Source organism: Heptranchias perlo, chromosome 2 (assembly GCF_035084215.1).
Source record: "Heptranchias perlo isolate sHepPer1 chromosome 2, sHepPer1.hap1, whole genome shotgun sequence".
In the NCBI taxonomy this organism is placed as follows: Eukaryota; Metazoa; Chordata; class Chondrichthyes; order Hexanchiformes; family Hexanchidae; genus Heptranchias; species Heptranchias perlo.
Window position 1 is genome coordinate 112,201,121 of NC_090326.1, and position 21,634 is coordinate 112,222,754.

Here is a 21,634-nt window from a genome sequence, read left to right on the forward strand (position 1 = left end):
GGGAAGGGCTTTAACTATGAGGAGAGACTAGAGGAACTGGTACTTTTTTCATTTTAACATGAAGATTAAGAGGACATTTGATAGAAGTGTTCAAAATTAAGAGGTTTTGATAAGGAAAATTGAGAAAAATATTTCCACTGGTCAGTGAGTCGGTAACTAGAAGGGATAAATTTAAAATAGTCACCAAAAAAAGGGACGCATTCGGAGAAATTTTGATGCACAGAGGATTGTTAGGATTATGGACTGCCCTACCAAAAACAGTGATGGAACCAGAATCCATAAGAGCTGGTGAATGGGAAGTGGATAAATATTTTAAATAGAAAAAATTAAAAAGGTTCAGGGAAATTGAACGAAGTGGATTGCTCTTTCAGAGACTTTCTGTGCTTTCCATGATTCTAAGTTTCTATGACACTCAAATGCAGTAGAGAGAGTGCACCATTGTCAGCGATTCTATTCTTCCGAGCTCGAGAGCAGAGGTCGGTAAGGACGGAAAGTGAACTTCTAACGGAGTGAATTGCTAACAGAGTGAGGACTTTCAACTGGGAATTGGGTGAGTGTGGGTATTAGGTGCAGAGGGGAAAGGAGGTGCTAAGTGATTTAAACCAAGGGTCTATAAACTAATCTATCAACTTTTAAAACTTAAATTGAAAAAAATACATAAAATAAAAAAGGACTAAGTAATTAATAATTATTTTGAAATCAAGCTAAATTCATTTACTAAATATAATCTAGATCTCAAGATTCTATTAGTCCTAGAAATAAACTACAGATAATAAATAAATAAAAACTAGAAATGGCAGTACAGGCTGTGTGTCAGGACTGTAATATATGGGAGTTTGTGGACAGCGAGACTGTCCTGGATTGCCACATCTGCAGAAAACGTCTCTGGCTTGAGACACTCGGCTCAAAGTCTTTGAGCTGGAGTGCGAGTTAGAAACACTCTGACACATAAGGGAGGGGGAGGAATATTTAGATAGTTTTCTCCAGAATCCAGCCACACCTCAGAGGAAAGTACAGGTACAGGAAGGGGAGAGTGTGACTGTTAATTAGCAGAGTAGTGGGAACCTTGGAGAGGTAGAGAAGGAGGTCCCACAGACACTGGTCCTATCCAACAGGTATGAGGTACTTGATACATGTGAGAATAAGGATGAAGACTGCAGGGAAGATGCCCAGAATGCTAACCATGGTACTGTAGAGCAAGAAGCAGTCCAAGGGAGTTGGGGGCGGGGGAAGGATCAGAATAGAAAGGTTGTAGTCATAGAGTTGCAACCGAGAGTCCAGGAGGGTGTATTGCCTACCTGATGCAAGGGGAAAGGACAACTTGGAGCAACTGGATAAGAACTTGGAAAGGGAGGGGGGGGATCCAGTCGTCATAGTCCATGATGGCACCAATGACATAAGAAAGAATAAGGAGGAGGTCCTGCTAAGGCAATATCAGAAGCTAGGCATTAAATTAAAAAGCAGGACATCACGAGTGGTAATCTCGGGATTACTACCTGAGCCATGTGCTAATTAGCATAGGGATAGGCAGATCAGGAAGGTGAATGCATGGCTGAAAGACTGGTGTGGGAAGGAGGTGTTACTAGGACTGGAAAGAACTGTATTGCTGGGATGGGCTCCACCTGAACCGGAATGGGAGCAGATACATGGCAGAATGGATAATTAGGGCAGTGGATGAGGCTTTAAACTAGCAAGATGGTGGTGGGAGGTGGGGGGAGGGATCTAGTAGCAATAACAAAAGCCTAAAGATAAAAGAAATAGATGAGTGTAACGGTTAGACCAGGGTAAAGAATAAAGACAACAAATTGTCAAGGGACAAAAGACGGTTACGGGATAGAGAGCCACATATCCAACTTTGCCGATGACACAAAGTTAGGCAGCATTGTAAACAGTTTAGATGGAAACATAAAATTACAAAGGGATATTAATAGATTAAATGAATGGGCAAAACTGTGGCAAATGGATTTCAATGTCGGCAAGTGTGAGGTCATCCACTTTGGACCTAAAAAGGATAGAACAGAGTACTCTCTAAATGGTGAAAAACTCAAAATAGTGGAGTTCCAATGAAACTTTGGCTCCATGTATATTGATCATTAAAATAATCAAAAATGCTAATGGACTGCTGGCCTTTATATCTAGAGGACTAGAATACAAGGGGGTGGAAGTTATGCTACAGCTATACAAAGCCCTGGTTAGACCACACCTGGAGTACTGTGTTCAGTTCTGGGCACCGCACCTTAGGAAGGATACATCCGCCTTGGAGGGAGTGGAGCGTAGATTAACTAGAATGATACCTGGGCTCCAAGGGTTAAATTACGAGGAGAGATTACACAAACTAGGGTTGTATTCCCTGGAAGTTACAAGATTAAGGGCTGATTTGATCAAACTTTTCAAGATATTAAGGGGAGCTGATAGCGTAGATAGAGAGAAACTATTTCCACTGGTTGGGGAGTCTAGGTCTAGGGGACAAAGTATAAAAATTAGAGCCAGGACTTTCAGGAGTGAAGTTAGGAAACACTTCTACACACAAAGGGTGGTAGAAGTTTGGAACTCTCTTCCGCAAACGGCAGTTGATGCGAGCTCAATTGTTAATTTTAAATCTGAGATTGATAGATTTTTTATTAACCAAAGATATTAAGGGATATGGGGCTAAGGCGGGTAAATAGAGTTAAGTCACAGATCAGCCATGATCTCATTGAATGGTAGAACAGGCTCGAAGGGCTAGAAGGCCTACTCCTGTTCCTGTGTTCCTATGTCCTATGTTCCTATGTAAAACAGGAGCATAAAAGGACTGTTATAACGAGGAACCGAATATAGTACAAATAATTGAAACATGGCTACATAAAGACCAGGTTAATAAGACGCAACTAAATAATGCAGGTTATTACATAATCAGAAAGGATATGGAAGGAAGGGGGTGGTGGAGTGGAGTAGTTGTACTAATTAGAGATAACATAATGGCAGTTAAAAAAAAGGACATAACAAACAGAAGGATAGAAACAGAATCCATATTGATTGAAATAAAAGATAAGAAGGGATTGATCACACTAATAGGGGTATATTACAGACCACCTAATAGTGGAAAGAAGGTGGAGGAAGAAATATGTAAGCAAATATGTGAAATGAGTAAAGGACATAGAATAATAATCATGGGAGATTTTAACTATCCCCAAATAAACTGGCAAGAAGAGGTAGATAAAGGGGTACAGGGAATTGACTTTTTACAATATGTGCAGGACTCCTTTCTTACCCAGTATGTCAAAACCCAAGAAAGGAAGCACTGCTGGATCTAGTAATGGTAAATGAACCAGAACAGATAAGAGAAATAAGTGTATGGGAACATCTAGGGCAATAGCGATCACAACATAATAAGGTTTAAGATAACGATTGAGAAGGAGATGAGTAAGACAAAGACTAAAGTAATTACTTGGAAAAAAGTTTTTTTTTAAAAAAAGGGATGAGAATGGAACTAGAGAAAATAAACTGGAAAAATTTACAGACAAACAAAGAAATAGAACAGCAGTGGGAAACATTTAAAATGGTGATCAATCGATTCCAGGAGAAAAAATCCCACTAAAACGCAAGAGCAAACTAGCCCGTAATGGCACACCACGGATGAATAAAGAAATCATGGCAAAATTGAAATTAAAGAAAAAGGCATGCACTAAGTACGACAAAGGAGAGGATGACGAAAGGGAATGGAAAAAGGTTAAGAAAGGAGCAAAAAAAACAATTAGGAAGGCAAAGAGAAACTACGAAATTAAATTATCAAGGAATATAAAAAGAAATAGTAAAGTATTCTACAGACACATAAATAACGAAAGAAAAATCAGGATAGGGATAGGGATAGGGCCACTAAGGGATACACATGATAAATTAACAGGTAGTAACAGTGAAATGGCAGGAATATTAAATAATTACTTTGCCTCAGTATTTACCAGGGAGACTAACATGGTGGGCATGACATTGGAAGAAGAGATCAAAAAAGATATAAGAACGTTTAAGAGAGAAAGGGGGGAGATTATTGATAAACTAATCATCCTTAAAGAGGATAAAAACCCATGGTCCGGATGGATTGCATCCTGTGCATATTAAAAGTATTACCAGGAGTGGGTGGTGGAACCATGAACATCTGCATGTGTGCCTCCTGGTAGAGGGTCCTCCAACCAGTCAATGCATCTAAAGTGGATGCTGTGACCACTAGCCTTCAGGCTTGGGAGCCCTGTTTAGAGACAACAATAGGAAATGGCTACCTGGAGCTTTAGGGAACCAGCTCACAGGGTCTGCAAGAACAAACTGATACCATCAAGTTTGAATTCCCAGATCCAGCACCCAACATAAGTAGTTTGGCTAGAATCTGCCTTCATGGTGCAGTTTCTCTCCTGGGGATAGATCATGTGACTTTTCCAGACAGCTCCCTCAGGTATCTGCTCATGTAGATGTCAGGATGCAGAACCAGGTTATCTACTCACCTGCAGTGGCAATGCAATCTGCTGAAGAGTCCTCCCGGGACTCAGACGCCCTGCGAGATGGGCCATCTCAGTTCCACAACACTCTTAATAACAAAGCACAGCCAAGCACTGCTGGTGCCCAGGCCAATATCTTTTGGACTGGTCATGGAGGACAGTTCAAAGTGAGCTAATTTATGCATCATATATGAAAGCCTAGACATAAATGGTAAATTCCAATCCATTTTCCCAATATATATTGCTGAAGGTTTGTTTGATACCCTTTGAGAAATATTGAGGATATACTGGGATTGTGAATTCATTTTCATACAATTAGTGTCATTCAGGTTTTTTATGATTCAATTTTTCCTATGTTGTGAGCATAGAAATACATAAAAGTTACAACACGGATTTCAGCCCAACCAGTCCGCCCCAGTGTTTATCCTTCACATGAGCAAGTAGTTCTAATCACATTTACCCACTCTATTCCTATATCCTTTTCCTTCATCCACCTATCCATAGTTTCTGCCTCAACTACTATCCCTGGAAGTGAATTCCACAGCCTCACAACTCTCTGTGTATAGAGGTTTATCCTGTCCACTGTTCTAAATCACTTACGTTTAATCTTGTATCTATGGCCCCTTGTTCTTGACCTCTCAATTACTGGAAACATCTGCTTCTATCTTTGTACCATCCTTTCATAATTTTAAACACTTCTAGATCACCCCATAATCTGCATTGTTCTAATGAAAAAGACACAATTTTTGAAATCTTTCTTTGTATTTGTATTTCTTCATACCAGGCAGCAGCCTAGTGAGTCTGCGTTGAACCCTCTCTAAAGCCTCAATATCCTTCCTATAGTGCGGAGCCCAATACTGCACACAGTACTGTAATTGAGGTCTTATAAATACTCATCATTACCTTTTGGCTTTTATATCCCACCTTGTGATAAAACCTAGAATTCCATCGGCTTTTTTTTTTAAAACAGCCATATTAACCTGTGATACTGTCTTTAATGTCCTGTGAATTGTACCCCTAAATTCCTCTACTCTTCCACAGCATTGAGCCTACTTTCATTCAGGATTTAGCATTCTTAGTTCCTACACTGTAAATTCTTAAATGCCAACAGGTCTCAGAAAAGCTGATGAACAGCTTCAAAAAAGCCAACACCAAAAAGATGACAGCTCAATAAACAATGTACAACTGAAAAACAGCCCTGAATAAAGACACATGGCCAAGAAAACTGCTTTAAGGTGACTGAATAAGTTAAAATCCTTTTTATTACATTGGACTTCAGAAATACTATTAGCGTTTTGAAATCAAATTCCACAATTAAGTTTGTTCTTCTGTGAAAACTGAAACCATGTGACCTTGTGTATGGCATACAAAAAGAAACAGAATGGGAGTGCAATGGGAAATAAACTTGTCATCACTTAAACTGTAACTACAGCCAATATTTCATCAGTTATATGATAGGATAAAAACGAAAGTACATAAAAGTGCATGGATGCATACTGTCCACTTCTTGAGCCAACTTTTTTCCGCCACTGTTTGCACCACTTGCACAGCATCTACTAAAATAGGTTTTCAGCCTCTGGCTGACTGTCGTGGATAGAGTGGTTTCTGACACGTAAGAAAATGTGGGTAAATAAGTTGCCATTTTTCTCCATTTGAAAATGCCAAATGTTGAATGGCAGCTGGAATCCTCCAATTCTGCGAAGCAGGGTGTCTGCTTGGCTTGGATTATAGATGCACCGAGCCAATCAATGGAGAGTGAGGTGGAGGAAAGAGCAGGGCAGGTGAGGGCCACGAGGGGCGGGGGAACACAGTATCAGAGCCTCTGGGAAAGGACTGAGTGAACCAAGTCCTGGGATACAGTTAGAGACGGGACAAGACATTATTAGGTAACCGGGTACATTCAATCAATAGTAGTAGTCAGTCCAAGATTCAAAGGTTGAATCATACGATCATAAACAAACTCATTCATGCTGCTCTCCCTGAGTGTATCTCTGAAACTAGTAACAAACCACACAGTGAAATGAAAATATATTTCACATGCCTTTACCATATGGAAATCTAAACCATGGGATTGGCACTGTGCATCTATAATCCGAGCCAAGCAGACACCCTGCTTCGCAGAATTGGAGGATTCCAGCTGCCATTTAACATTCGGCATTTTCAAATGGAGAACAATGGCGACTTATTTACCCACATTCCAGTGATCTCTACTGAGAGAAATAAATTACCAGCTCGGCTTCCAACTTCTGAAGATTTAGGGCCTGAGTAATGCCCTGCTAGCTTGGGAACAGGAGACTGTTATGAATTGTATCCATTGTTGAACTCCAGGGGCTTGTGTAAATGTGATCACCATGTAATGCAGAACAAACTAATCCATCTTATGTGTACATTTTTTCACAATTTATCAAACTGCCCAGTTTGCAAATCAAATAACCACTTTTGCACATTTTACTCATTTGTTTGTGAAAATGAAAATGTGTTGCTCTGTTTGCCAAACATACAATTTGATAATCTGTGCATAACACAGATCTTCATATATGATATTCTGACGTAATTGATGAAAGAAATAGAGATCCCTTACTAGACTTTGGTCTTTGCTCAAATCTAGCTCTTGTAAAGAGCGGCAAAACATTTTCTTCATCATTTTCTAATCCACTAGTTCAAACCATCATCACTAGTTGATCTGAACTAATAAGCTCAATATGTTTCCTATACTGATAACACAGCAGAATGATTTAAAGTAAAACAAAATCTTACTGGGAGGAAGGGGCTCATCGATGGTAGGGTAACGGTTGGAGTGTTGTCTCAAAGAGGGCAGCTGACTTATTGTCTGAGCACAGTGTGGTAAAGGGTTATCACCTACAAGAGGAAAGATGTATTAAAAAAAACAATCATGTTGTTTTACAATAGAGCAATAAACTATTAGAAATTTTCTCTTCATTAATGTTATTAAAAAATTGATGCAAGTGCAAAGTTGGGAAACCATATTCATGCTGATTTTTTGTCAACATTAGTGAGAAAAGGAAAGTATATTCCAATATCTCAAACTGGCAGCATTTCAATGTTTATTTATTTTAATAAACATCAATTTCATGACCAGTGACGGAAGCATTGAGCAACCACAGAGTGGAGATTACCCAGGAGGGAAACCAAGAAAAAAGTAGTTGTAACTAGTGCAGGCAGGTACGAGGATTGCTTGGAAAAGTAAATGGATTGATGCATCCAAGAGCAAGAATGGTTGGCAACAGCTATTGGGACTCAACCTTAGATTTAAGGGACCATGGGCAACTAAACTTAGATACAGTGCAAACATTGATAATCACAGCACATGCTACATTAGGATAATGTCAATTATTTATTATAGGCCTGAACCTGTTCATAGTCTTCAAACATTCCATTTATGTTGCTGGTCAGCTGAGCTTTGCAGAGAGAAAATCAGCTGGTAGATAATATAGGATACTTTTCATATACCGCCAAGCAGTAATTTACATACTGGCACTGACCGGGGGCAACATGTAGCTTACCTGCCTAGTGCATTTACTGCAAGATAGTGTGCAAGGGTTAAAATCTGAGGAGCGATTACATGAACTAGGCTTGTATTCCATGGAATATATAAGGTTTTTAGGATTTTGGCCCTTTTTTAGGGTAGATAGAGAAAAACTTTTTCCACTAGTGGGGAAGTCTAAGACAAGGGGACATAATCTTAAAATCAGAGCTAGGTCATTCAGGAGAGAAGTTAGGAAACACTTCTTCACGCAAAGGGTGGTAGAAGTGTGGAACACTATCCCACAAAAAGCAGTAGATGCCGGCTCAATTAATAATTTTAAATCTGAGAGTTATGGAACTAAGACAGGTAAATGGAGTTAGGATGCAGATCAGCCATGATCTCAGTGAAAGGCAGAACAGGCTCGAGAGGCGGAATGGCCTACTTCTGTTCCTATATTTTAGCATAGGAAGGCCAGATGATAAAATAATTTTTTTTTTATTATTTGAACAATTATTTAAGTATTTGAAGACATCTTAAACTATTAACAAAAATAAATTCAATGGGGGAGAAATTGGTCCTATGGTGTCCCTATTTTGGCAGAAAAATTAGCGTTGGGGGGGGAGGGATCCAAATTCTGGGCTGGATCTCTCGCGCTTCATCCACCCCTGAAGTGCACTGCCGACCAAATTCGAACCCGGCGACTTCTGTGTGTCCAGGGCGCCATTTGAAACAGGCATTGGGCCCATTAAATATACAATTTAGGGTCCTAACATCTCTTTTAGAAGTCCTCACCCAAATTCGGTATAAATTGGTGGAGAATGGCCGACGTCTTCTGGCGCGAGTTCCAGGGAGCCAGTTCAGGGCACCTCAATATTGCAGAGGGAGCTCCAAACAGGCGTTTGGCCTCTTATTTGAATATGCAAAGGGCCTAATGCCTGTTTCAGGCGTAGGCCCTAGATGTCTATATTTTTGCCTACACCAAGGGGCGCACTTACAGCTCATAATAAGCATGCAATTCCTGCCTGCCATATTGGAGGCTTACATGCCCGTTTAACTCCATGAAAAACAGGTGCAGCGCCATCCAATTTCTAGGGCCTTTTGTTCACTGTATACATTGACAAGAACAACTTGCTTTTTCACAGTACCTTTAAAGTAGTAAAACTTGCAGGGACTAATTGCGGACAGTGAATCGTAGCAGAAGAGTTAGGGGAGGTGACCGAAACCAAGGTTGAAGAGTTAAGCTTCGAGGAGCTTTTGATGGTGCGGAGAGAGGTAGCAAGGTGGAGGGATTTAATGAGAAAGTTCCACAGAGACCTGAAGATTCTACCACTGACGGTGGAGTGAGGGAGGAGAGACGCAAAGGTGGTCGGTCAGATGAAATGAGGATATGTGCTGGCGGAGGAGACTGCAGAGCTAGAAAGGGGTGAGATGTGGAGAGATTTGTAAACAAGGATAATGATTTCGAATTTAATGCATTGGAGGACAGGAAGCCAATGGATGTTGGTGAGGACAAGAATGATAGAGGACTGAGCATAGTGAGGGAGCTTTCGTGCGATGGAATTTGGGAGGTCGGTGAGGACAGCATTAACAAAGTTGAGCTTGCAGGTTAATGAGGGTTTCAGCGGTGGTGGGGGGATTTCAGGGCAGAGATAAGTGATATTACAGAGCTGAAAAAAGGTGCTGTTGGTACTTGGGATGTTTTACTATGTTAAAGGCGCTATATAAATGCAAGTTATTGTTGTTGGATAGGATATGGATTTTGAAGCTCAGCTCTGGGTAAACAGAAAGTTGCACACTGTCGGTTTCAGACTGAACTGGGTTCTCATGAGGAGCAATACCCAAAGTGTTAATCTGTCTTTTCTCTCTACAGATGTTGACTGACCTGCTGTCTATTTCTAGCATTTTCTGCTTTTGTTTTAGATTTCCAGCATTTGCAGTTTTTCTTTCTTTATTTAATTGGATCATAGATCTTAGGTCAATGGAGGGAACCAGTGCAAATCTAAAATAGTAGAGGCTCCTGGAAAACATACTTGATTGATGTTTTTTTCACAGTTTAAGGTACTCTTTCTGGAGAAACTGGTCTGTTATGTTCACTAGTCTATGGTGGTTAAGACACGAGTGACAGAAGATGGAACATGTTCTCAATTAATTTTGAATCAGTCAACCTCATCTAGCCAGTTATTTTTTCAGCAGAAGGAATTTTGTTGAAAATAGTGATACATATATATATGTTTGTCAGCATCACACCAATTCCCAGCACAAACTGCAGAGTGAATACGCAACACACCAACGGTTTACCCATTGTGTTGCAGGTGAAATGCAGACATGTGACATCTTGTGACAATACCTTACTGGACAAGACAGGTTACGTGATGCGGCAGAGCCAATGCTCTGAACTCCCTCACGTCAGTACTGTTATTGGGTTCTAGAAGGCAGATTCTAAAGAGAATATAAAGTACTTGATATCCTCAGTCTGCAATAAAGCAGCTGCCCGATTATATTGCAGACTTGTGGCTTACCGGATTTCCTGCCCATAACATTAAGTGGTCTCATAATAGCAAATGTAGAAGAGTACAAAAAATAAACTGAATTAACATCTTGCACTTATATAGCATCTTTACTGTAGGAAAACATCCCAAGGCACTTTCACAAAACCATTTTGAATGAGAAGAAAATAAGAGGCTTCCTGATGGTTTAGTGAGTAAATGTACAGTATGGCCCGATAAAGAGCTGTACTGAGGAGGAAAGCCTTCTGTTTAACCTTGATCTATTCTGCCTATCTGAGCTCAGTTTGAGGGTCAGCACAGGCACTAGATCTGAGCTTAGCACTCTTGAGCTAGGAAAGAGAAAATATTAACTGCTGATCATCATCCAGTGCAGGAAAGTGGATGTTTTTGGATGTCAGGCGATGATAGGGTCAGGCTTGGCTGGTGATCTCCTCCACAATTGAATGGCCTGCTGACACTCACTGACTAGGCTCATCAGGGATGGCTACTTGGATAAAATACCAAAGGCAATGGGTGTCCATGGAACCACAGAACGACACCTCAGACAGTGCAGCGCTCCCTCAGTACTGCACTGAAGTGTCAGCCTAGATTTTATGCTCAAGACTCTGGAGTGGGGCTTGAACCACAACCTTCAGAGGTATGAATCATTGCCTTCAGTAGAGTAGGGAAGAAAAATTGTAAGATGGGAAGCAAGTATTAGTGTGTGTGTAGTGTGTACCCAAACTAACAGGTGGAGACAACTAGTTCTAGACCAGAATTTAGTTAGAATTACCAGTTTTTTGTTTTTTTTCGTCCCCCAAGAGATTACATGGCTGGGGGGGCGGGGGGGGGGGGTCTTACATGACATCCCAAAGTGCTTTACAACCAATTAGGTACTTTTCTCAAGTGTAGTCACTGTTGTAATGTAGGAAACACAGCATCCAATTTGCACACAACAAGCTCCCACAAACAGCAATGAAATAAATGACAAGATCATCTGTTTTTTAAGGTGTTGGTTGAGGGATAAATGTTGGCCAGTACACCGGAGAACTCCCCAGCTTTTTTTCGAATAATGCCTTGGGATCTTTTACGTCTACCTGCTAGGGCAGACAGGGCCTCTGTTTAACATCTCATCTGAAAGACGACACCTCCAAAAGTGCAGCGCTCCCTCAGTACTGCACTGAAGTGTCAGCCTAGATTATGTGCTCAGTGGAATGGGGCTTGGTCCCACAGCCTTCTGACTCAGAAGCGAGAGTGCTACCACTGAGCCAAGGCTGATACCTACGTTAAGGTAGGGGATGTTAGTGTTGGGGAACGCTAATCATTTCAGGCACTAAGTGACAGTATCAAGCTCTCCCAAATCAGGTATAGCACAGCCGGAAGCAGAGCAAAGATCCCTTTATTTTGCTAACGTGCCTCAGCCTCACCCTCCAAAAAGTGTTCCCTACTGCACCAATTCCCTCACCGGCCATCATGTGGCCTCTGAGATCAACAATTCACGAGATCGACAATTCATGCCAAATTTGGAACAGTTTTGTGCTGTAGGTTCATGCCCACTAGGAATTGGATTGACACTGTACAAATTCATTTCACCAGCAGCTAGAGGAGGCTTTCATCCAATCAGTCTGAACTGGAATTGCACACAGAGCCCAGAGTGAAAGGCCACTGCAAAATTAGCCTTTTTGATTACTTTTTGTATCTGTGCACTAGCTTTTAGTGATTTGTGCACTAGCTTTGAGTGATTTGTGTACACCTACATCCCTTTGCTCTCCTACGGCTCCTAGTCTCTCACCATTAAGAAAATATTCCGATTTGCCTTTCTCAGATCCAAAAGTGGATGATCTCACAAATCCCCAGTTTGAGCTCCATCTGCCATAATTTTGCCAACTCACCTAGTCTGTCTATGTCGCTTTGAGACTTCCTGCTCCCAATTCCTTCATCCAATATATTATATATGTGGAAAGCTGATCGCCCACTACAGATCCCTGGGGAACACCACTTGTCACATCTCACCAATCAAAGAATGTTCACTTTATTCTTACGCTCAGTCTCCTATCTCCCAATCAATTACCGGCAGATATCACAGGGGCCAATCTCCGGCCGATATCACGGGGGCCAATCTCCGGCCGATGGCACGGGGGCCAATCTCCGGCCGATGGCACGGGGGCCAATCTCCGGCCGATGGCACGGGGGCCAATCTCCGGCCGATGGCACGGGGGCCAATCTCCGGCCGATGGCACGGGGGCCAATCTCCGGCCGATGGCACGGGGGCCAATCTCCGGCCGATGGCACGGGGGCCAATCTCCGGCCGATGGCACGGGGGCCAATCTCCGGCCGATGGCACGGGGGCCAATCTCCGGCCGATGGCACGGGGGCCAATCTCCGGCCGATGGCACGGGGGCCAATCTCCGGCCGATATCAGAAGGGGGAGAACAACATGGGCTTCCAATTCCTCTCTTTGTTGGTGGTAATTTATTTTTAGATAAGGTTAATCCCAATCACTACTTCAAGGCATGTAAGGATAATAGAACAGGGAGGCAAGTTAAAATTGGTGAAAGGAGAATGTAACACAATACTAGATAGAACTTCTTCATATAAAGAGATCTGATTGGCATGTGCATCAAAAGAGGTTACTGGGGCTGTCCACTGAGCACAGCTTGGCAGTGCTGCTGTTTCTGCCCCTCTCCCAATGGGCATCCAAGACTTGCCCATATTAGCAAGGGCGTGGCCAAAGATATTTTAATGAGGTAACCCTACCCTGACCCTGGATAGTTTGGTAAGGTCAGAAGCAGAGGATGCAAGCACCCACACAAGCCAGCAGAGCGGGGCCAAGGATGTTCGAGTCCCTGTGTCTAGCATAAATGTAAGGAGTGGGAAAGTTTCTAGCATGCCTCAAATTGTCTTAATTAAGAATGTCTTCACACTTGCTAAGAGTCTGTCACGTTTATAAAAAAGCAGCAAATCACAATAAATCACTGTTATCCGAATGATAACGATTGCACCAAAATAATTAAACAAGTAAGAAAGCTACCACCAAAAAAGCAAGTGAAACAGATAGAAAGAACCAACTAGCACCAAATAAAATTCACCAATAAACAACTAACAAGTAGGAAATAGGTAACCAATAGAAATACTCCAAAATATTTTTTGAAAATGCTTTTAGCCATCATCATTGTTCCTCAATAACCCAAGGATAAAATACTTGAAATGAAATTTCTAATTTGTTAATCACAGAAAAAAAATTCCTGAAAAATTATTAAATTTGAAATCTATGCAACATTTCTCTCCAGAGACTGTACCCTTCTCTGAGACATGAAGCTTGAGTTTTGCTATGTTCCCAGGGCTTGCATTGTCTTCCCTGTTGATATGGAGGCTCAGCTAGGTAGTGGGCTGCAGCTCTCAGTGTCACTCTGCACTACAACTCCCAGAATGCATTGGTTTCTTCCCCGCCGACCACCCAAGTGACAATTCTCACAACGCAAATAAGGCTCCACCTTGTGCTCAAACTGGACAGGGCACAAGGCTTACAATCGAGAAGGTGAGTCATACTTTTTCAGGTGTAAAATACATTTTGAATTGGGGAATAAGACACCAGAGTTTTTTGTGATTAACAGTAAAACAGGTCACTCACACAGCATGCCAGGACTTTCTGTTTGTAAGTGCCGTCCCCATCCACTTCAAGCTCATGGACTACACACTGGGAGTGCCATCAAAATATTTAAATTAGCTGGCCTCACATTATGGGGCGAAGCCAGCTTGGAATCTCACAGATGTACCTGCACCGAAACTGCATTATCAACCTCCTAGTTAGAAGACGACAGAGACATCTTTTTGTATAAGTTTTGTTTGGGATACAAGTTATATACCTCCCAATATCGATGGACTTGCTTGTGTGTATATAATATAATAATGTATTGTATAATACTGCTGTCATTATAAAATAGTGGATCCACCAACTCATTATGAACGACACATAGGAGATGTGCTTGTATATGGTACAATTTTAAAGGGGTATAGGAACACAGAGACCTAGTGGCTTATGTACACAAACCTTTGAAGGTGGCAGGACAAGTTGATAAGGCTGTTAAAAAAGCATATAGATCCTTAACTTTATAAATAGAGACATTGGGCTCGATATTAGGAGGGAGGCGGGTTGGCAGCAGGGGGGGGGGTCGTCTGGGCTTGTGGGTAACGCGCCCAGTGAATTCGGGGTGCTCCGCACGCAATCGCAGCCTAATTGAAGGCACTTATCTTTGCTTCCGGGTTTCATGCTGGAAAGCTGTGCAGCGGGCTGTCAGCTGGAGGAGCCCTATTTAAAGGGGCAGTCCTCCAATGACTTATGCTGCAGAAAGGAGCCAAAATTACAGCATGCAGCAGCCCAGGAGGAAGGCTGCTCCCAGGTTTAATGATGCCTCACTCCAGGTCCTACTGGATGGGGTGAGGAGGAGGGGTGGCAGAGGAGGTCACCAGCACCACCAACATATCACGTACCTGCATACAGTGCAGGAGGCGCTTCAATGACCTAAGTAGGTCAGCCGAAGTGAGTACACTTACTCATTCCCCTACACTCCGTCTGCCACATCACCGCCCCCACCCCACATCTCCTTCTGCACTGCCAACACTACTCTGTCACATCACCCCTCACACCCACTCAAACCTCATCCTCATCTTACCTGCACTTACTCACCTCGCCAGTACTCATCCCGCCACTACCACTCAACCCAATCCTCACACAATCTCATGGCTCTATCTCATACTCACCCTCTCATGCATCTCTTTCACGGTCAGCCTCACTCAACCTGCCACTACCTGTGCTGCATCCACAGGGCATGCATCACATATGTGCAGTAGGCAGCGTAAGGCAAACGTGCTGTGAGCATGAAGGGGATGCACAAGGGTGTTTGAGGGTTTGTCATGGTTTTTACTTATATTTGATTTCTGATCAACTCACATTACAAATTATATTGTCATCACTACTGCTACGTCTTGGCCATTCTTGACTGGCTTGTGCAATAATGCCCTTTCCTGAGGATCACCATTAAGACACACACCTGATGGCACCCATTGTGTCACTGCAGAGTGGGTGTAGGTGTATTTGCAGGGCTCTTTTGTGCAGACGACTGAGAGACGTCGGCGACGTCCCCAGTGGCACCCTGGAAGGATGCGGAGAAGTTGTTGAGGGCAGTGGTGACTTTGACAGCATCAGGTAAGAAGATGGTGCTCGGGCCAACCGGGAGCAGCTCGGCATGAAGGAGGCTGTAGGTGTCCACGACTACATGTCGAGTGACTCTGAGCCTCCGTGTGCACTGCTCCTCAGAGAGGTCCAGGAAGCTAGGCCTCGGTCTGTAGATCCTGTGGCGAGGGTAGTGCCTTCTGCGACGCATCTCTCTCTGCGGTTGCCCTCCCTCCTGCTGTGCAGGTGGATGTGTCACAGCAATGTGTTATGGAGCTCCACGTGTCAGAGGTGGACGGCGTGGCCGGCGAGGCTGTTGATGCTGCTCGTCCTCCGAGGAGGTCATGACTGCAGCTACGGCGGCCCCCGTCCGCAAGATATACGTTTGAGGGGGTCCGCAAGGTAGGTAAATGTGTCTGCGCACCGGGGTTGAGGTTGCAAGTTGGTGAATTTGATTGTCAGGAGGAGGGTGGTGGAGGCCAAACTTTGTCCAAAGTGACAGAGTGGCCTCCTGCAATGAGTGAGGGTCTCCCCCCGACCTGTCAAATGGACCGATGCAGCAGCCACAGGCTGGTGGCTGCAACATGTCCATTTCAACTGGGAGTGTTTCCCCCAGTACGGGAAACACTCCCAGTTTAGATGAAAATCCCACCCCTCCTAAAATATCCTACAAATCAGGTCTGTTAATGACCTGAAGTATCAAAATAATTGCCTTAAGTGGGATCCCACCGGCTTTAATTGCTGGCGGGACTCCCGCATGCGGGGGCTGCGCACGCATCTAAGTGCGTCACTGGGGAACCCAGAAGTGGGCGGGTTGGAGCCGGGCTCCGGACCCGCCCCAGGAATCCCCAATTTTCGGAGCCCCCCCGCCACGAACGCACCCACTCGGATGTCCGAAAATCGAGCCCATTGAGTACAAAAGCAAGTAAGTTATGCTAAACCTTTATAAGTCACTGGTTAGGTCTCAGCTGGAGCATTGTGTCCAATTCTGAGCACCATTCTTTAGGAAGGACGTCAAAGCCTTGGTGGGGGTGCAGAGGAGATACTAGAATGGTAACAGGCATGAGGGACTTCAGTTATGTGGAGAGGCTAGAGAAGCTGGGATTGTTCTCCTTACAGCAGAGAAGGTTAAGGGGACATTTAATAGACATGTTCAAAGTTGTACAGGGTTTCGATAGTGTAAATAGGGAGAATCTGTTTACACTGGCAGGAGGGTTGGTAACCAGAGGACATATATTTAAGATAATTGGCAAAAAAGCCAGAAGGGAGATGAGGAGAATTTTTCTTTTTACGCAGCAAGTTGCAATGATCTGGAATGCTCTGCCTGAAAGGGTGGTGGAAGCAGATTCAATAGTAACTTTTAAAAGAGAATTGGATAAATACTTGAAGGGGGAAAAAATTACAGGGCTACAGGGAAAGAGCAGAGGAGTGGGACTAATTGAATAGCTCTTTCAAAGAGCTGGCACAGGCAAGAGGGGCCAAATGGCCTCCTTCTGTGCTGTATGATAGCAAATGTAACCCCGCTATCCAAGAAAGGAGGGAAGAGAGAACACAGGGATCTATAGGCCAGATAGCCTGACATCAGTAGGAGGGAAAATGCTAGAATCTATTATTAAGGACATGGTAACAGGGCACTTAGCAAATCATAATATGAGTGGCAGAGTCAACAGGGTTTTATGAAAGGGAAATCGTGTTTGACAAATCTATTTGAGAATGTAACCAGCACGGTAGAAAAGGGGGAACCAGTGGACGTGGTAGATTTGGATTTTCAAAAGGCATTCGATAAAGTGCCACACAAAAGGTTGTTACATAAGATTAGGGCTCATGGGATTGGAGGTAATATATTAGCATGGATTGAGGATTGGTAAACAAATAGAAAACAGAAAGTAGGAATAAACAGGTCATTTTCGGGTTGGCAAGTTATAAGAACATAAGGAATAAGAGCTGGCGTCGGCCATACGGCCCATCGAGCCTGCTCCACCAATCAAAAAGATCACGGGTGACCTTCTAACTCAACTCCACTTTCCTGCCCTATCCCCATACCCCTTGATTCCCTTCGTGTCCAAATTTCTATCGATCAATATTCTCAATGACTGAGCATCCACAGCCCTCTGGGTTAGAGAATTCCAAAGATTCACAGTGCTCTGGATTAAGAAATTTTTCCTCGTCTCAGTCCTAAATGGCTGACCCCTTATCTTGAGACTATGATTTCCTAATTCTAGACACTCCAGCCAGGGGAAACAGCCTCTCAGCATCTATCCTGTCAAGCCCTCTAAGAATTTTATACGTTTCAATGAGATCACCTCTCATTCTTCTAAACTCCAGAGAATATAGGCCCATTCTACTCAATCTCTCCTAGAGCACAACCTTCTCATCCCAGGAATCAATCTAGTTGCACCCCCTCTGAGGCAAGTATATCCTTCCTTAGGTAAGGAGACCAAAACTGTACACAGTACTCCAGGTGTGGTCTCATCAGAACCCTGTACAATTGCAGCAAGACCTCCTTGCAATAAAGGCTAACATACCATTTGCCTTCCTAATTGCTTGCTGTATCTGCATGTCAACTAGTGGGGTGCCACAAGGATCAGTGCTTGGGCCTTAGCTATTTACAATATATATCAATGACTTAGATGAGGAGATCGAGTGTAATGTATTCAAGTTTGCTGATGATACAAAGCTAGGTGAGAAAGTAAGCTGTGAGGAGGACACAAAGAGGCTGCAAAGGGATATAGACAGGTTAAGTGAGTGGGTGAGAAGGTGGCAGATGGAGTATAATGTGGGGAAATGTGAAATTATCCACTTTCGCAGGAAGAATAGAAAAGCAGAATATTTTTTAAAAGATGAGAGACTAAGAAATGTTGGTATTCACAGGGATTTGGGTGTCCTTTTACACGAATCACAGAAAGTCAGCATGCAGGTACAGCAAGACCCCAAAAAGGCTAATGGTATGTTAGCCTATATTGCAAGGGGGTTGGAGTATAAGAGTAAGGAGGTCTTGCTGCAATTAAATAGGGTTCTGGTGAGACCACTCCTGGAGTAGTGTGTACAGTTTTGGCCTCCTTTCCTAAGGAAGAATATACTTGCCTTAGAGGGGGTACGATGAAGGTTCACTAGATTGATTCCTGGGGTGAGAGCGGTGTTCTATGAGGAGAGATTGAGTAGAATGGGCCTATATTCTCTGGAGTTTAGAAGAATGAGAGGTGATCTCATTGAAATGTATAAAATTCTTAGAGGGCTTGACAGGGTAGATGCTGAGAGGCTGTTTCTCCTGGCTGAAGAGTCTAGAACTAGGAGGAATAAGGGGTCGGCCATTTAGGACCAAGATGAGGAAAAATGTCTTCACTGAGGGTTGTGAATCTTTGGCATTCTCTACCCCAGAGTATGTTCAGGTCTGAGATCGATAGATTTTTGGACACTAAGGGAATCAAGGGATATGGGGATCGGGCAGGAAAGTGGAGTTGAGGTCGAAGATCAGCCATGATCTTATTGAATGGTGGAGCAGGCTCGAGGGGGCGTATAGCCTACTCCTGCTCCTATTTCTTATGTTCTTATGATTCTATGCTTCGATGGTGAAAAAACATGTCCTGCCCAAGATATCTACTCCAGCAGCAGGATGCAGCTTACTACATGATTTACAACTTCAACTATGCTACATTTATATTCAAAATAAAGAGTGCAAATCAGAGATATCCCATTCTCTGACCCACACTCCCTTAAGCGTGGCTCAACTTTGGGACTACAGGAGTGCTGAGTTACCTGTACTTGTTTACAGACTTTGAATTCTAAAAGTTTGAGATAGCCTCTCATTATGTTCCCGTTAGGATATATTTGTTTCAAAATATCATGTATATATATAAAATTAAAATATATGGCGGCCTGAGGCCTTCAATCTGCCTGACTGCCTGTCTGAGGAGTTCAGGGCAGCAAAATGTGGTCAGTCAGCACAATGGGCTTTGGAAGCCTGCACACAAGGCTCTTCAAGACCCCAAAAATAATTAAAGTAAAGTAAGGCCCCATATAATGTGCTGGAGTGCCTCAGCAGTGCTCCAGTCGCACAGTACCTGCTTGGAATGGGCACTGAAGTGGAGGCCTTATTTTTAAAAAATGAAAGTTTTCTGCCCTCGCCTGCACCACTTTCCCTTCCCTCCAGATTAAACTTCACTGGCTGCTGCCACCCGAAACTTGATCCCCTGCTCCGTCTGGTCTTCACAGCATATTATGAACTACACAGCAAAAAAGTAGCCCAGCAGCATTGTGCCAGGACTGCATGGTGTATTTGTTTCAACATGGTGAGACACGCACTTTAAGGTAAAATATACAAGTCTGTTTCTAGACTTCTTCATCAAAGAGCAATTTTATTCCTATGAAAATCCAATTTCATTCAAAGAGATGAAAATGATGCAAACAGTCCATTATTTATGAATAATGAAATTTGCAATTCTACAGTGACAGTGCCAGACTTGGGAACTATGAAACATTTCAAATTAAGGCAGGGGGTGGGGGTTCTTAAGGCTAACGTCACTGGTGTCAGCTCTTTGCTCACCATTCTTGTGCCCTTAACTCTGTGCACTATTGAGAGGATCACTTTTTATTGTTTTTTTTTTGAAGAGAAGCAACTAGCTGCCATTCACCAATAACAAACCCCACCAGTAGTTCTAATCATTCAGTAACTAGTCAATTCAGTTGCAGGTTATCTACTCCAGGACATATTAACCACAGCCCTTTGCATCCTGCTAAAACGCATTTTCCTGCATTATTGATAATAGTATCATAGTAGGTACAGCACAGGAAGAGGCCATTCAGCCCATCATGCCTGTGCCGGCTCTTTGAAACAGCTATCCAATTAGTCCCATTCCCCTGCTCTTTCCCCATAGCCCTCTAAATTTTTTCCCTTCAAGTATTTGTCAAATTCCCTTTTGAAAGTTATTATTGAATTTGCTTCGACCACCCTTTCAGACAATAAGAACATAAGAACATAAGAACATAAGAAATTGGAGCAGGAGTAGGCCAATCGGCCCCTCGAGCCTGCTCCGCCATTCAATAAGATCATGGCTGATCTGATCCCAACCACAAATCTAAAGAACACAAGAAGTCGGAGCAGGACCCGGCCACATAGCCCCTGGGCCCTCTCCGCCACCCACAGGGCATTGACCGATCCGAACTCAGCTTCATGTCCAATTTCCTGCCCGCTCCCCATAACCCCTAATTCCCTTTACTTCTAGGAAACTGTCTATTTCTGTTTTAAATTTATCTAATGATGTAGCTTCCACAGCTTCCTGGGGCAGCAAATTCCACAGACCTACCACCCTCTGAGTGAAGAAGTTTCTCCTCATCTCAGTTTTGAAAGAGCAGCCCCTTATTCTAAGATTATGCCCCCTAGTTCTAGTTTCACCCATCTTTGGGAACATCCTTACTGCATCCACCCGATCAAGACCCTTCACAATCTTATATGTTTCAATAAGATCGCCTCTCATTCTTCTGAACTCCAATGAGTAGAGTCCCAATCTACTCAACCTCTCCTCATATGTCCGCCCCCTCATCCCCGGGATTAACCGAGTGAACCTTCTTTGTACTGCCTCGAGAGCAAGTATGTCTTTTCTTAAGTATGGAGACCAAAACTGTATGCAGTATTCCAGGTGCGGTCTCACCAATACCTTATATAACTGCAGCAATACCTCCTTGTTTTTATATTCTATCCCCCTAGCAATAAAAGCCAACATTCCGTTGGCTTTCTTGATCACCTGCTGCACCTGCATACCAACTTTTTGATTTTCTTGCACTAGGACCCCCAGATCCCTTTGTACTGCAGTACTTTCCAGTCTCTCGCCATTAAGAAAATAACTTGCTCTCTGATTTTTCCTGCCAAAGTGCATAACCTCACATTTTCCAATATTATATTGCATCTGCCAAATCTCCGCCCACTCACCCAGCCTGTCTATATCCCCTTGCAGGTTTTTTATGTCCTCCTCACTCTCTACTTTCCCTCCCATCTTTGTATCATCTGCAAATTTTGATATGTTGC

At 43.1% G+C, this 21,634-nt stretch overlaps 1 protein-coding gene across 1 annotated transcript in view; it reads right to left on the bottom strand.

Annotated features, from left to right (window-relative positions):
• LOC137332346 (E3 ubiquitin-protein ligase HECW1-like) overlaps positions 1-21,634 on the bottom strand; it is a 316,523-nt gene that overhangs the window by 219,893 nt on the left and 74,996 nt on the right. Inside the window, exon 8 of the mRNA XM_067996100.1 lies at positions 7,224-7,325. Within this exon, the coding sequence (XP_067852201.1) occupies positions 7,224-7,325 (102 nt within the window). The remainder of the gene's footprint in view (positions 1-7,223; positions 7,326-21,634) is intronic.